At 39.7% G+C, this 14,040-nt stretch overlaps 1 protein-coding gene across 1 annotated transcript in view; it reads right to left on the bottom strand.

Moving 5' to 3' along the window:
* The window catches only part of LOC103371835 (acyl-CoA synthetase family member 2, mitochondrial-like), a 36,656-nt gene that overhangs the window by 19,655 nt on the left and 2,961 nt on the right, over positions 1 to 14,040 (bottom strand). The window contains exons 2-7 of the mRNA XM_008301292.1: positions 11,670 to 11,865; positions 5,968 to 6,096; positions 3,891 to 3,944; positions 3,683 to 3,801; positions 1,644 to 1,806; positions 125 to 220 (exon numbers count right to left, since the gene is read on the bottom strand). Coding sequence (XP_008299514.1) covers positions 125 to 220; positions 1,644 to 1,806; positions 3,683 to 3,801; positions 3,891 to 3,944; positions 5,968 to 6,096; positions 11,670 to 11,865 — 757 coding nt within the window. The remainder of the gene's footprint in view (positions 1 to 124; positions 221 to 1,643; positions 1,807 to 3,682; positions 3,802 to 3,890; positions 3,945 to 5,967; positions 6,097 to 11,669; positions 11,866 to 14,040) is intronic.

Genomic DNA, 14,040 nt, shown 5'->3' with positions numbered 1-14,040 from the left:
GTAGGTAAAAACCCAACAAGACAAACAAGCAAAAAACAAATAAATAAAATAACAATAATAAAATAAAATCCACTCTTTGTTTAGAAAAACGTCGATGAAACACTAAAAGTCTGTTCACACTCACCTTCCAGGTGTATCCCACTCTTTTCCCGACAAAGTAGGCGTTGTTGACGATGTTGTGATGCGTCAAGGTGGCACCTTTAGGAGCCCCAGTTGTGCCCTGATGACAGATAGATTATCAAATGAGTATTAGTTAAAAAACCTTACAACGGTATGATACAGCAGGTCCCAGTGACTCTGACCGGCTGCTTCTATCGCTCCGTAAACGTTGGAAATGTTAGTATGTAAAATGAGGTATTTTCAAACTTCTTTATACATTTCCAATTCAATTCCACTTTTTAGTTTTTTGTTTATTTTCATTTTAGTTTTTAAACCTCTGTTTTTAATCTGTACAGCACAATGGGCTGGATCTGTAACAAAGTTATCGTTACCTTTTAGCACTTACTGCCTACTGATTTGCATCGTTTTATTTTTAGCTATAAGTTCTTTATTCTAGATGTTGCTGTGATGCACTAAAACAGCAAGTCAGATTCCCTGTAAGTTAAAAACCCACTTGGCGATAAAACCTGATTCTGAATACTTACAATCAGCGACTAATTAATTTGCAGAATACATTCGTAATATTTTTCTACTTTATTATGTACAATACGTCAATTTGGTTTTTTTAAAACCCAAAACTCACTTGTTCAGATGGTTTGTTTTGTCCTACTTCCAGTTAAAACTCAATATTCAGTTTACAAAAGTGTAAAACTTAGACAATCATCACAATAAAGAGTGTTTCTTTGAAAACGTATGACTGTACGAGTTGTGTCAGAAAAGCGTCAGGACTGGTGTCACAAAAGATATCGCTCAAATCCAAACTACAAGTTTTCTCCTTCGAAGTAATCCCCCTGGAATCTAACCCTCTTCCCCAGCTTTCTCTGCCTTCACGCCGCCATGCACTCCTGGAAGGATTCTTCTGTCGTCACAGCCATCTTGATGTCGTCCACTTCTTCAAAACGGGTCCCCTTGATGACCCCCTTGAGCTTGAGGAAGAGGAAATAATCCCATGGAGCCAGGTGGGGTGAGTAGGGAGGTTGCTCCAGCATGCCGATGTGCATTGTGAGCGTTGTCATGGTGAAGCAGTCACGACTTGTCCTGCCACAACTCTCGCCTCTTCTCACGCTCTGAACGAAGCAAACGCCGCAGGATCTCTTTGTAGACGTGCTGGTTGATCATCTGAAGGGGAAAACTCGTAGTTTGGGTTTGAAAGATATCTTATGTGACACCAGGCCTGAAACTTTTCTGACACACCTCGTATGTCCTCTAGAAGTGTGAGTTTTGATTGAACATGATTGTTTTACTGAATAAAAACCTGGTTAGGTTGAAGGGTAAAATATCAGATAACAGGGAAAAAAACAAAGCTCACACACTGACTACAATGAAAGAACCTCTTCAGCTGCAAAGTCAGTTTATCACAAGTCCAAGAAGCGACAAAATGTGAAGAATATAAAAGAAAAGTAAATGTTTGCAGCCATCTTTCTCAGGGTTAAAACACTGCCTATTGCAGATGTTTTCAGGCCATCCAGTCGTGCGTCAGTTACCGATGTGAACTGGATGTTAATCGGGTCGTCGAACTGCAGCGTCTTCTGCAGATCCTGCAGCTGCTGCACGTACTGGCTGCTGCCGGCCTGCATCACGTCGTCCAAGTGAAACATTCCTGGTTGTCGGCTGTCCAGAACAATGACGGAGCGAAGGTCAGGCAGTCTGAGGGGGAAACACACAAAAATGTGGGTCAGTCGTTGTAACCGGAGAGCTCTGAGTTACATAAAGCAGCTCTATAGAAGATGCATGTTTCTGTTTAACCCAAGTACAGCGGAACTAAATGAAGGTCAGTGAGTTCAAACCCTCCAACATGCACAGACATCTGCTAGCTTGTTAGCAGCTGGTTAACAAGAATTGTGAATGAATTTTGCTGTGACACTTTCAAATGTGCAAGGATATAGTTTGGTGTTTTTACTACCACTGCTTGCTTCTGAGTGCTCTCTTTTCCAGCTTGCACATGCAGAGTTTTAAGGTATTCATGCATATACACATGTGGACAAAATCATTGGTACCCCCCGATTAATGAAAGAAAAACCCACAACAGTCACAGAAATAACTTGAATCTGACAAAAGTAATAATAAATAAAAATTCTATGAAAAGTAAGCAATGAAAATCAGACATTGCTTTTGAACTGTGGTTTAACGTAATTATTTAAAAAAAATAACAGGCCTGGACAAAAATGATGGTACCCCGAGAAAAGACTGAAAATAATGTGACCGTAGGGACATGTTCAATCAAGGTGTGTCCTCCAATTAGCATCACAGGTGTCTACAAACTTGTAATCAGTCAGTCGGCCTATTTATAGGGTTACAGTAGTCACTGTGCTGTTTGCTGACATGGTGTGTAGCACACTAAACATGGACCAGAGGAAGCCAAGGAGAGAGTTGTCTCAGGAGATTAGAAAGAAAATGATAGACAAGCATGTTAAAGGTTCAGGCTATAAGACCATCTCCAAGCAGCTGGATGTTCCTGTGACTACAGCTGCACATACTATTCAGAAATGTAAGATCCATGGGACTGTAGCCGACCTCCCTGGACGTGGCTGCAGGAGGAAAAGTGATGACAAATGGAAGAGATGGATAATATGAATGGTACCAAAAGAGCCCAGAACAACCTCTAAAGACATTAAAGGTGAACTCCAAGATCAAGGTACATCAGTGTCAACCGCACCATCCATCGTTGTTTGAGCTAAAGTGGACTTCATGGGAGACAACCAAGGAGGACACCATTGTTGAAAACAAATCATAAAAAAGCCAGACTGGAATTTGCGAAACTGCATGTTGACAAGCCACAAAGCTTCTGGGAGAATGTCCTATGGACACATTGGACAGACAAGACTAAACTGGAACTTTTTGGCACATCAGCTCTATGTTCACAGACGCAACAATGAAGCCTATCAAGAACAGAACACTGTTCTTACTGTGAAACATGGAGGAGGCTCTGCTATGTTCTGGGGCTGCTTTGCTGCATCTGGCACAGGATGTCTGAATCTGTGCAGGGTCCAATGAAATCTCAAGACTATCAAGGTGTTCTAGAGAGAAATGTGGCGCCCAGTGTCAGAAAGCTTGGTCTCAGTTGCAGGTCATGGGTCTTGCAACAGGATAATGACCCAAAACACACACAGCTAGAAACACCCAAGATGGCTCAGAGGAAAACACTGGACTATTCTGACTTATATAAGCCCTGATGTAAATCCTATTGAACATCTGTGGAAGGAGCTGAAACATGGCGTCTGGAGAAGGCACCCTTCAAACCTGAGACAACTGGAGCAGTCTGCTCATGAGGAGTGGACCAGAACACCTGCTGAGAGGTGCAGAAGTCTCACTGACGGTTACAGAAATGGTTTGATTGCAGTGATTGCCTCAAAAGGTTGTGCAACAAAATATTAAGTTGAGGTTACCATCATTTTTGTCCAGGCCTATTTCATGAGTTTTTTTTTTCTAAATAATTGTACGTAGCTAAATTTAAAACTCAAATATCTAAAACAAATCACACAGAACAGTGAAATCTTCAGACCAGAGGCATGGGCAGCTGTACCTGGCGCTCTTGATGTCTCCTGGGCTGGACTTCTCAATTTCTGGACAGATCTTCCTCAGCATGTCGCAGTACTGCTGAGTCTTAAACTGCGTCGGGCAAACCACAGCTTTAACCCCGACCTGCACGAACACGAGCAGAGGATTCACTTTAATGTGGTGACGTTACTCTGCAGGTCACAGCATTAAGATCAGCATGTAAGATCACTCACCTTCCTCAATGCAAACTCCACTTCCTGTGGCTGGTACGCTGGGTTCACCGACACCTGCAGAGTGGAACGACAGCGTTTTGTTATGATGTAAAAAAAATCAAAGTTAGATTTTTTTCAGGTTTTCCTTCATTAACATTTACCAGAGTGAGACAAAAAAAACCAACCTATACTATAATGCTTTTCATTAATATTCATTATCTACAACATCTGCCATTAACAGACCAACATGTGTGTGTTTGTCTGTTAATAAATATCCATATTTTCAAGTCACAGATATTTTTGGGTTCTTCCAACTTGAATCATCAAATTTTTACAACAATTTCTGCTTCTCTGTATAAAACATGCAGCAAACAGTCCACCTCAAATAGCTTCAAATATGGATATTTATAGAGATATTTTTCAAATTTTAGCCGGACATAGCAAGAATTTCTTTCGGGATTCAAGAATTTCTTTTGAGGCTGTTTGAGCGACAATATTTCAGGAACTATTAAAGATAAAAGCCTGACGTTTTCACGGTTGTTTCTCATCATGAAATTGATTCAGAATCTGCAATAGTGGACAAGTAGATGGAACAATCTCTGATTGTGGAGGAGTTAAGTTTGGTGGGAAAAAATGTAAAGCCGTTATGAAAAGTCCCATTTTTGAGCACAAGTTTTTTTTTTTAAAGTTGACAGTGCAGAAGTCACCTAGTGATATATTCTGAACCATATGTAGCTGCGTGTCACAATAATACAAAAACTATTTTAAAAAGGCTTTCATTTCCTAAAACAGCTGGACACTGTAGCTTTTAGCAAATGCTACTGAAACAGGAGTAAATGATGCACTAATTTGGGACTATTTTCAGCAGCGGATGAATACACATTTATTTCTGGGATTTAATAATAATATGAAACTAATCAGGACACATTCATGGTAGGTTTAGATGTGTTTAGTTTAATTTGTAGTACAGCCAGACTTAGAATTTAACTGATTTGTAAAATTTGCATGTCAGAAGTATTTTGGCTGAATTACGTGTTGCTGATTTAAAGGATGACAATTTAAATCCATCATTTGTCGTCTATATCTGCCCAAAATCTCCCATAGGTGGTCAATTAGGTTGAGATCTGGTGACTGTAAAGGCTTTGACATTTGATTCACATCATTTTCAGTTTCATCAAACCATTCAGTGACCCTTCATGTAGATGGAAGCATTATCATCCCTGAAGAGACCACTTCCATCAGGATAGAAGTGTTTCATCACAGGATAAAGGTGATTACTCAGAACTACTTAGTACTGATTTTAAGTAAACCTTCCCTCTGAGGAGACAAGTGGAAACAAACCACGGCAGCAAACAGCATAATAAAGTTGCACTACTGTCAGGCTTTTTCCTTTAATTTGTCACCTGATGGTAGAGCTCAGTCTGGAACCTACACCTCTGATGAATCAGACGACTAGAACTAAACCTTTTCTTGGGATGTGACGAAGATGAGAAAAGACAAAGCTGCACCAATCAAATCTGCTGAAGAAATTTTTCTCATAGTCCTCATGTGAAGTTTGCTGTCGTGCGTGTTTATTAGTATTCCGGGGGTATCAGGGGTCTGTGACCATCAAAATAAAAGAAAATGACTTTCTTCATCAAATCTTAGCTGTCAAATCATGTTCAGGTCCTGTTGCCTTGTTGTGCAGACTGTGCTCTAATCTGAATCTTTGTTTGCACCAAAACTCTCAAAACCTGATGGTGTCTCTTTTTTGAAGGAAGTGAAAGTAAAGAAGATGCTGCTGGTACTGGAGATAGTGGAACAAAAACAACATGTGCAGCAGATCTACGGAGACTTGTGGGAAAATAAAACCACAAAAACAGTCACGTGTGGAGATATTTTGTGTGTAAAGATCAGCGACAAGTTACAGACGACAAAAAGCAAGAAAGCGAGCTGTGCCATATTTGGAACACAGAAGCTCAAAGAAGTATTCAAGCTAAAAGAGTTTCCATTTTTAATTTAGCTTGCTAACACATCCTTAAATATCTCTGTTTGTGAATTTTTGGTACCAAATTTGGTATCAAGAATTGCAAAGTTTCAGCACCTGGCGTTGACTCACCAGTATAATTCCAGCTTTGGCCGTTGCAAACTGGAACAAGACCCACTCAAAGGTGTTTGGGCCCCACATGCCGAGTCGGTCCCCCTTCTTCAGTCCGAGTGCCAGCAGCCCGGCAGCAGCCTGATCCACCTGCAGAGACACAACACACGTTTGTTGACTACAGCTGAAGGAGATACGATCAAACATCCTGCAGATTGTTTGCAGCTCCAGACGTGGCCTGTTTAGATCCGTAAGACGCTGTCGGGGAAACACTTCTCATCCAGTTGGTGGTTTCAGTTACACCAATGTTAGAGTCATCTTTTACATCACATTGTGATACACATGATTTATAAATCTGACAATTTAGTGTGACGCAAATAAGAACAACCTTTATTTGAAACCAGCTTGTCATACAGGACGGCTTTTATGTCTAATTCATCTGTTCGAGATGTACAACTTGATTATTTAGTATAAATGTCACTTTGAACTGCTTCTTAAAGTAAATAAAGGAAACACAGTAAGTGGCTTTTAAAGGGACGACAGATGTATGAGAAAAACAATTTGTGAGACGCAACGTTTACGTCACATTTGCTTACATAGCTTTGTTGTTTCGTAGTTACTTACTTTAATTTAGTGGGTTTAATTTAAACAAACAACAACAACATTAATTTTAAGTGTGCAGGGTGATTAGGTCAGATAGCAAGTATTCATAGTAAGTGATTGCATCACCTTTAAATTGAACAGTATTTGTTCATGTGTCAAAATAAAATCAGTTTATACTTATTATATTAAAAAAAAAACAGGCCCCATGGTAGAAACATGATGCTACAAAAGTCAACACACCTTTCATTACAAACATCCAAAACTTGTATATTTTCAGTAGTTTGCATCAACCAATCTCTTTATTTATGTAGCACTTTTCAGACAAATATAAAGCAACACAAATGTGCTTTTACAAAAAAAAAGAAATGCAATAAAAACAGTACAAACAACATGGAGGATACAATATTTCTGGAGAGTCTATTTTTTTCAGCTGCTCTACTTTTTATCTTTAAAACACCCAGGTTCTTGTCCAGGTTATAGTTTTGACTTTTTTCTTCTTTAGGAACTTCTGTCTAATTTAGAAGGCGTGCTGTGGTAGTTATGATGCTGGAATATTCTGCTTCTGCCAAACTTCGGCAGTCTGGGAGTCATCTTCTTGTCAAGCAGTATTTTGGTAGATCCACAGGAATTCATGTTAGCCTCTGTTAATGTCATGTCCCCAACAGCCTCATAGCATCACACTCTCATGTCTGTCAAGTTTCTGTTCATGTGTGCACATTTGATGTCTTGTCTTTCCTGTTTTATTTTGAAATCACTAACCAGTTGTCTCTGTCCTACATTTACTTCCTGCACCCATCTCGTCACACCTGCTCCCTGATGGCTCTCCCTCACCTGTTTCCCATCTCCCCTCATTACCTCGTGTATATTACCTTGGCTGTGTCCGAAATCACTCCCCATGCTCTACATAGTGCACTACATAGGGTGCACGCCATTTTGTAGTGTTGTTCGAATTCTCAGCGGTAAATTTCATCCTCTATATAGTGCACTCAAAATATCCCACAATGCACCGTAAAAAGTAGTGTACAGCCGATGGTCACTAACTGAGCAATATGGACCGTCATGCATTGCTCGAAAGGAAATGGAGATGATGCAGAAAAATTCCCGTTTGTTTTGTTAAATTTTATTTTACCCGGACAGTGAACGTCGCTAAAATTGCGGCGCTCGGTTGTGATGTGGACATACAACACCACTTTATTTAAATTGCTTTTAGTTACTGGATCCTGAAGAAACACTCTCCCATCTGGTATGTACAGCAAAATGACAATAAACTTGTTTTAATTTGATTTCTTAGCTACGCAATAGACTGTTAATTTGATGTGTTTGTACAACGCTGTTGCGGCACAAATCACGGCTAGCGAGCGACGTAGTTAATAGCTCGAGTCGTGTCCGAAATGATACTTTGCCGTGGTGCTCCCTATAGAGTGCACTATATAGTGATCACTATATAGGGAACACTATATAGGGAGTAGGGAGTGAGTGGGTGATTTCAAACACTGCTCTTGTGTGTCTCAGTCTCGTTGCACATCACAGTCTTCGTACCAGCGTTATCATAGTCACAGTCTGCTTTGTTACGACCTTGTTTTTCTGCCTTCGACCTTGTCTTTTGCCTGCCATTTTTGGATACCTCTGCCTGTCTGGATTGACCACCTGATACTAACCTCTGCCTGTTAATAAACATGTCTTTTGCCTGAACCTTTTCTGTGTCGCGCCATAGTGTCCACCTGTTCTGCTCACAGTGACTTCTTGACACACTCCTACGTCTGTGCTTCACTGTCAGGACTATGCATTCACTGTGGTAGTCCTGGACAGGTTCACACCAAACATCCTCAAACTTTACCGTTGTCTCATCTGACCAAAAAAAAAAGGTTCTGTCAGTACTCATCAGGCTTTGTTTCGTGTTAATCAAGAAAGTTTGTCTTGTCCTTCTGTGCTATAAAGCGAGCAAAGGTTTTTACTTGGATACCATCCATAGAGGTGGATGTTATGCACGTCCTTCACCTTATCTGAGCTGTCACAGAAACTCTGATTTCCACTGATAACCCCAGTGCCAAGTATGAAATCCATTTTCAAGACGGACATTGTGCAAGTAGTTCACTGTCCTTGGCGTCGTTTTAGAAGGACAACCACTGCAGTTGTGATTCGTGGTACCATGGCTCCTTCTGTACCTCTTGATTACTGCTGCAAATGATTTTTAGTTGGTCACTGATCTTCCTTTACACTTTTCCATCTCTGCAAAGTCGGCCAATAAGTGAATTCTTTTCCATGTGGACCTACAGATCCAAAACTGACAAAGTTCTGGTGTTCGTGGCTCATTTTATAAGCTTGTTCGTACAATCTGGCTACCTGGAAATCACAAGTGTTCTCAATTTAGTTTCAGGTTTTTAAACTTGGGTATGAGTGAGTGTGTTTTGTGCGACTCCTCGTTTTCCTGAATCTCTACAACAGAGGCGAAAGGTACGAAGTTAACAGAGTCACGATGCTCTACAAGGTGAAAATAAAATGTTTTCATAGACTCATTAAGCTGTAATGAAACACGTCTTTGCAAGTGAATGCCAGGCAGAGCAGAGAAATAACATCAAAAAGACAGACAATAAGTACAAAGATAGAATAAGAAGCAGAACTTGTTGTCCTTATCAGTAATAAAACAGATAAGACGGTTATTATCTGATTAAACTCTTTGTACCGGGTTAACGACACCAATCGCTGATATCACGGTGACTCTGAAGACGGAACAATGGCTAACATGACACTAAAACATAACTGGCTCGTGGTTTACAGGACTGAACACACAGCTGGCTGCCCAAGTAGACTTTGACACTGTTATGGGTCGTGGTGTTGAAGCCGCAGTGATTCTGTAGCACCACCGCTTACATAAATAGTGTCAGCAATTTTTTATTTTGTTTCAAAATGCAGTTGAAAGAAGTAAATGAGTTACCTGCAGTTCTGGTGTGACTACTGAATATCTACAATATCTGTGGACAGTGATTAAACATTAAACATTACTCCCAGTGCTTTGATGTCACTGAGGAAAACAGTGACATGAATTATTGCTTTTCCTGTCACAACTTTTACAGGACGGATTAATAAACGGGCCATTGGTCTTTATAATCAACTATAAAGAGAACTATAAAGACCCAGAAGAGACGCAATAAAACAGAGATTAAACTAATAAATGACACAAAAGGACACTTATAGGACGCAAAAGAACCACTACTAGATGCAAAATGGTTGCAAATAGATGCAAAGCAACCAGAAAAGACTCAAAAATGACCAGAAAGAGATGCAATCTGACCAGAGCGGACAAAAATGAAACATAAAAGGACTGCTAAGATGCACAAATACAACAACAAAACACCTCCAAGATGCAAGACAAGACTTCTACACAGTGCTAAACAGCCACAAAAAGACCCAATCCAACAAAAAAAATGGATTTAAACCAACGACAAAGACACAAAATAAACAGAAAGAAATAGAAACAGAAAAAAGAAATGCAAAAGAAACACAAATAGATGCAAAAAGAAATAAAAGCACGGCTATGTGTAAAAGGGTAGCAAGGAGACACAAAATTAGATGCAAAATGATGCAAAAGAGAGATTCAAAAATGACCAGAAAGAGATGAAAACTGATTAAATGCGAAGAGACATCAAAGTTCCCCAAAGAGAAATAACAAACAATGAGAAAGAGATGCAATGACACACAAAAGAAAAAACACTACAGAGACTCGAAATGACCCAAAAGAGATGCAAAGTGACCAGAGAGGGACAAAGCTGACAAAAAAAGGAATGCAAAATTAACAAAAACTAATGCAAACAGAGATTAAAGCCAGCTAGGACACACAGAAGGACAGGAAGAAGACACGCAAAATACAACCAGAACAATAAAGACTCAAGACTAAAGAAACATGACCAGAAAGAGATCCAAAATGAACAACAATAGGAAAGAGATATCCAGACCCAAAAATGGCCAGAAGGACGTGCAAACCAATGAAAAACAGATGCACAATGAGCATTAAAAGAATGTAAGCTCAATGCAAGCTGACAAAACAACAGCAAAGAGACACAGAGGGATCAGAAATCGATGCAAAACAACCACAAAGACTCAGATATAAGACAAAAAGGTACAAAATGACCAGAAAGAGATGAAAACTGACTAAAAATCTATGCAAAATGAGCACAAACAGACATGCAGAATCACCAGAAAAAGATGCAAAACAATGAAAAACAGATGCAAAATGAGCACAAATAGATGTTAATGCAATGCAAAGAAAAGAAACCTCCAAGACACACAAAAGGACCACTGCTAGATGCACAACAGCTGCAAAGAGTCTCAGAACGACTACAAACAGACTCAAACCAATAAAAAAATGCAACATGAAGATAGAAGAATACAAACAGACACAAAACACCAGAAATTAGACAAACAGAGTCAACACATGTCAGCTTTTTTGTAGATTTTTCTTTCTTTCTTTCTTTCTTTCTTTGTGTTTTTCACAAATTAAAAAAAGAGACAGAAAAACACACACATTTTCCCAGGTGTACACAGTGTGTTACTATTTCTTCACAAAATGCCGGCCTACTACTACTACTACTACTACTACTACTCCTACTATTACTACTACTACTGCTGCTGCTACTACTACTACTACTTGTTTGTTTCCCTGCTTGCTTCTTATCTCCTTTCTGTGAACACAACCTGTGGTTCAGCCAGAGATTCCCAGAAGTTGTGTTATGTGACACTTGCTCACAGCTGCATCACTAATGGCGTCATATTTATGAGATGAAATGCAGAATTTTTCTTTTTTTCTCCAGAATTTGGTTAGAACACACTGTTTATTTTTGTAAAATTTTTAATTGGGACATGTAGAATAAAAATTTTTTTGATGAAATGTCACAATTTTAAGCTTGGATTTAGTGAATTTTTCTGATTGAGCCGCAGATCACAGAAGATTAGTTCGAGGGCTGTCGTAAAGTCCAGAATCATTTTTCTGGCTCTGATAAATGGTGGCATTTAGCTTATTTTTCAAAAACGACTTGCTCTTAAAACCTGTCAGTTGGTTTTGAGGCCTCTCTGAGCTTCATCATTTGGGGTTCACCACACTGATAGACACTCAAACGACTCACCGCTTGTTGAAACTGTGCAAAGGTCTTGCGGACTCCGCCCTCAACAAAAACCAGCGCCTCCTTGTCAGGATGGCGCTCCACAGACCTCTGCAGGGTCTCTGCGACTGTGGCCTGCAGTAGCGGCATGGTCGACGTGGCGTGGGCATAGCTGATGGTGAGCCCTGGGACGATGGGCGGACAGTCCACATGGATGCCACTGAAAGGAAAACAACAGTTAGGTGATGTTTACTGGAGTTAAATTCAATCATAGATCTAGATCTGAGAGCACAGAGCGGGGGTTTGAATGTGAAAAACTATAGCATGGTTCTAATACGCATATGGAAGTGAGTTCCAAAAGAGGTGCAGCTATTTTGAGCTGTGAAATACCTCAAGGCTCTATCTAGGTTATCTTATATTTTCTATTTACGGGCCTCCACTTGGCTACATCAGTCAAGACATTTCTTTTCACTGCTGTACGAATGCACACGGCTCTACATATACTGTATGTTGTGTCAAGAATCTGGTTTAGCTCTTCCTGCTAACTCAAACAAGCCTATAGGAAGCAGCAGCAGGAAAAAAATGAAGCCTACACAGCAGGAATGTATATATCTGAGATGCTTTTGTCAACAAACCAGCTCCATGTAACTATGTTTTTATACTATGACTGGATCAAAGTGGGGCTGCAAGGTGGCACAGTTGGTAGCACTGTTGCCTCACAGCAGGAAAGTCGCCGGTTCACATCCCGGTGAGGACACCTGCGTGGAGTTTGCATGTTCTCCCCGTGCAGCGTGGGTTCTCTCCGGGTTCTCCGGCTTCCTCCCACACAGTCCAAAAACATGTTGAGGTTAATTGGTGATTCTAGATTGTCCGTAGGTGTGAATGTGAGTGTGCTTGGTTGTCTGTCTCTAAGTGTGGCCCTGTGATAGACTGGTGACCTGTCCAGGGTGTCTCCTGCCTTCACCCTGAGTCAGCTGGGATAGACTCCAGCCCCCGCGACCCTAGTGAGGATTAAGTGGTGTATAGATGATGGATGGATGGATCAAACTGCACAGAAAAAACAGATAAGACTTCTGTGTTGTAAGATTAAAATGAAAAAAAAGAAAAAAGTTCTAAAATGTGCTTCCTAAAAAATATTTACAGTTTTTCCTTTTCTTTTTATGCACATACAAAACTACCACTTTATTATTCACATAAAAACAAAAATGACATTAGCGTGACAAAGAACATTAATCCCAGCACATTCTGTAAATAATTTTTAAAAAATCTGAACCAGCCTTGTTCAGGTCAGTGAGACCACAATATTATATATTAACACTGAATTTGATGACTCAAAGTTGATGATCACACAAGCTGGTGACGAGTTGTTGCTTTTATTCTGGTCACTGCTGCATTTGTTTTCTCTTTGGGCAATTTTTCTTGTAGTTGAACATGAGAAGAAATTTTAGATAACACTGCAGATGCTCTTAATTAATATTTTTATTTTATTTTTTACATTTAGGCAATTCTAAACCTTGGCATTAGTGTTTAAGGTCAGACAACATTTTAATCTGAAAAAATATCCAAAACCAGTCTCTAAAATGTACATAAATATCTTCAATATTGTTCCAAAGAAAGTCATAATTTATTCCTCAGTATGTTTTTTTTTTTGTTCAGGACATTTTCAAACGTTATTTTTTTATACTAGAATAAAATAAACTATTGTAATATTTACTAACGAGCCAAACTCATATTATTATATTTGTTGACATATTGCAATGTACACTTAATAATAAATGTCAGTTTCAAAATAAAATAAATGAATGTTATTTAGGCCTACACAAGGAAATCTTCCAGGAATTGTTCTTCCATATTCATTGAGGTCCTCCAAGTTCTAAGGGCATACAGCAGGATTATACCTACAAAATGAGGTTGTACTTTCACTATGTCTCAGTTTCTTGAATTAAAGCCATATTTTGACACAGGACCTTAAGGTCGGGTAACAATTCTCGCCGTAGGACCCTTTTTCCGTTTGTGATTTAGTGGCAACAAGTCACTGCAAACCACGTGACTTCCAGTGAACCTGGAGCTTCGAGGGGCCTCATGAAGCTCGACGAGTTCAAGGTCTGGGGCCTTAAAGGGGAAGCAGTCTTCAGCAGCTTCACTACATTTCTCCATAAGAATGAAAGAGCTGAACATGTGCACTGCTGCTTTGGTCGCAGCTGCACACCTTTGCCCTCCCGTCCCTGCTCTGTTTGCACGCCTCTCTTTTGATATCTACTGTCAGATACGGCCAACGTTGCAAGAATAAAAAAAACAAAAAAAACATGCTATTAGCAGGCAAAGGTGGAGCAATAACTCACATCCTTTAAGAAGCAATGAATTTAGCTTTTTCTTTCCGGATACATCAGTGCTT

Source organism: Stegastes partitus, unplaced genomic scaffold (genome assembly GCF_000690725.1).
Source record: "Stegastes partitus isolate 25-593 unplaced genomic scaffold, Stegastes_partitus-1.0.2 Scaffold1655, whole genome shotgun sequence".
In the NCBI taxonomy this organism is placed as follows: domain Eukaryota; kingdom Metazoa; phylum Chordata; class Actinopteri; family Pomacentridae; genus Stegastes; species Stegastes partitus.
This window is presented reverse-complemented; position numbering and strand designations above follow the sequence as displayed.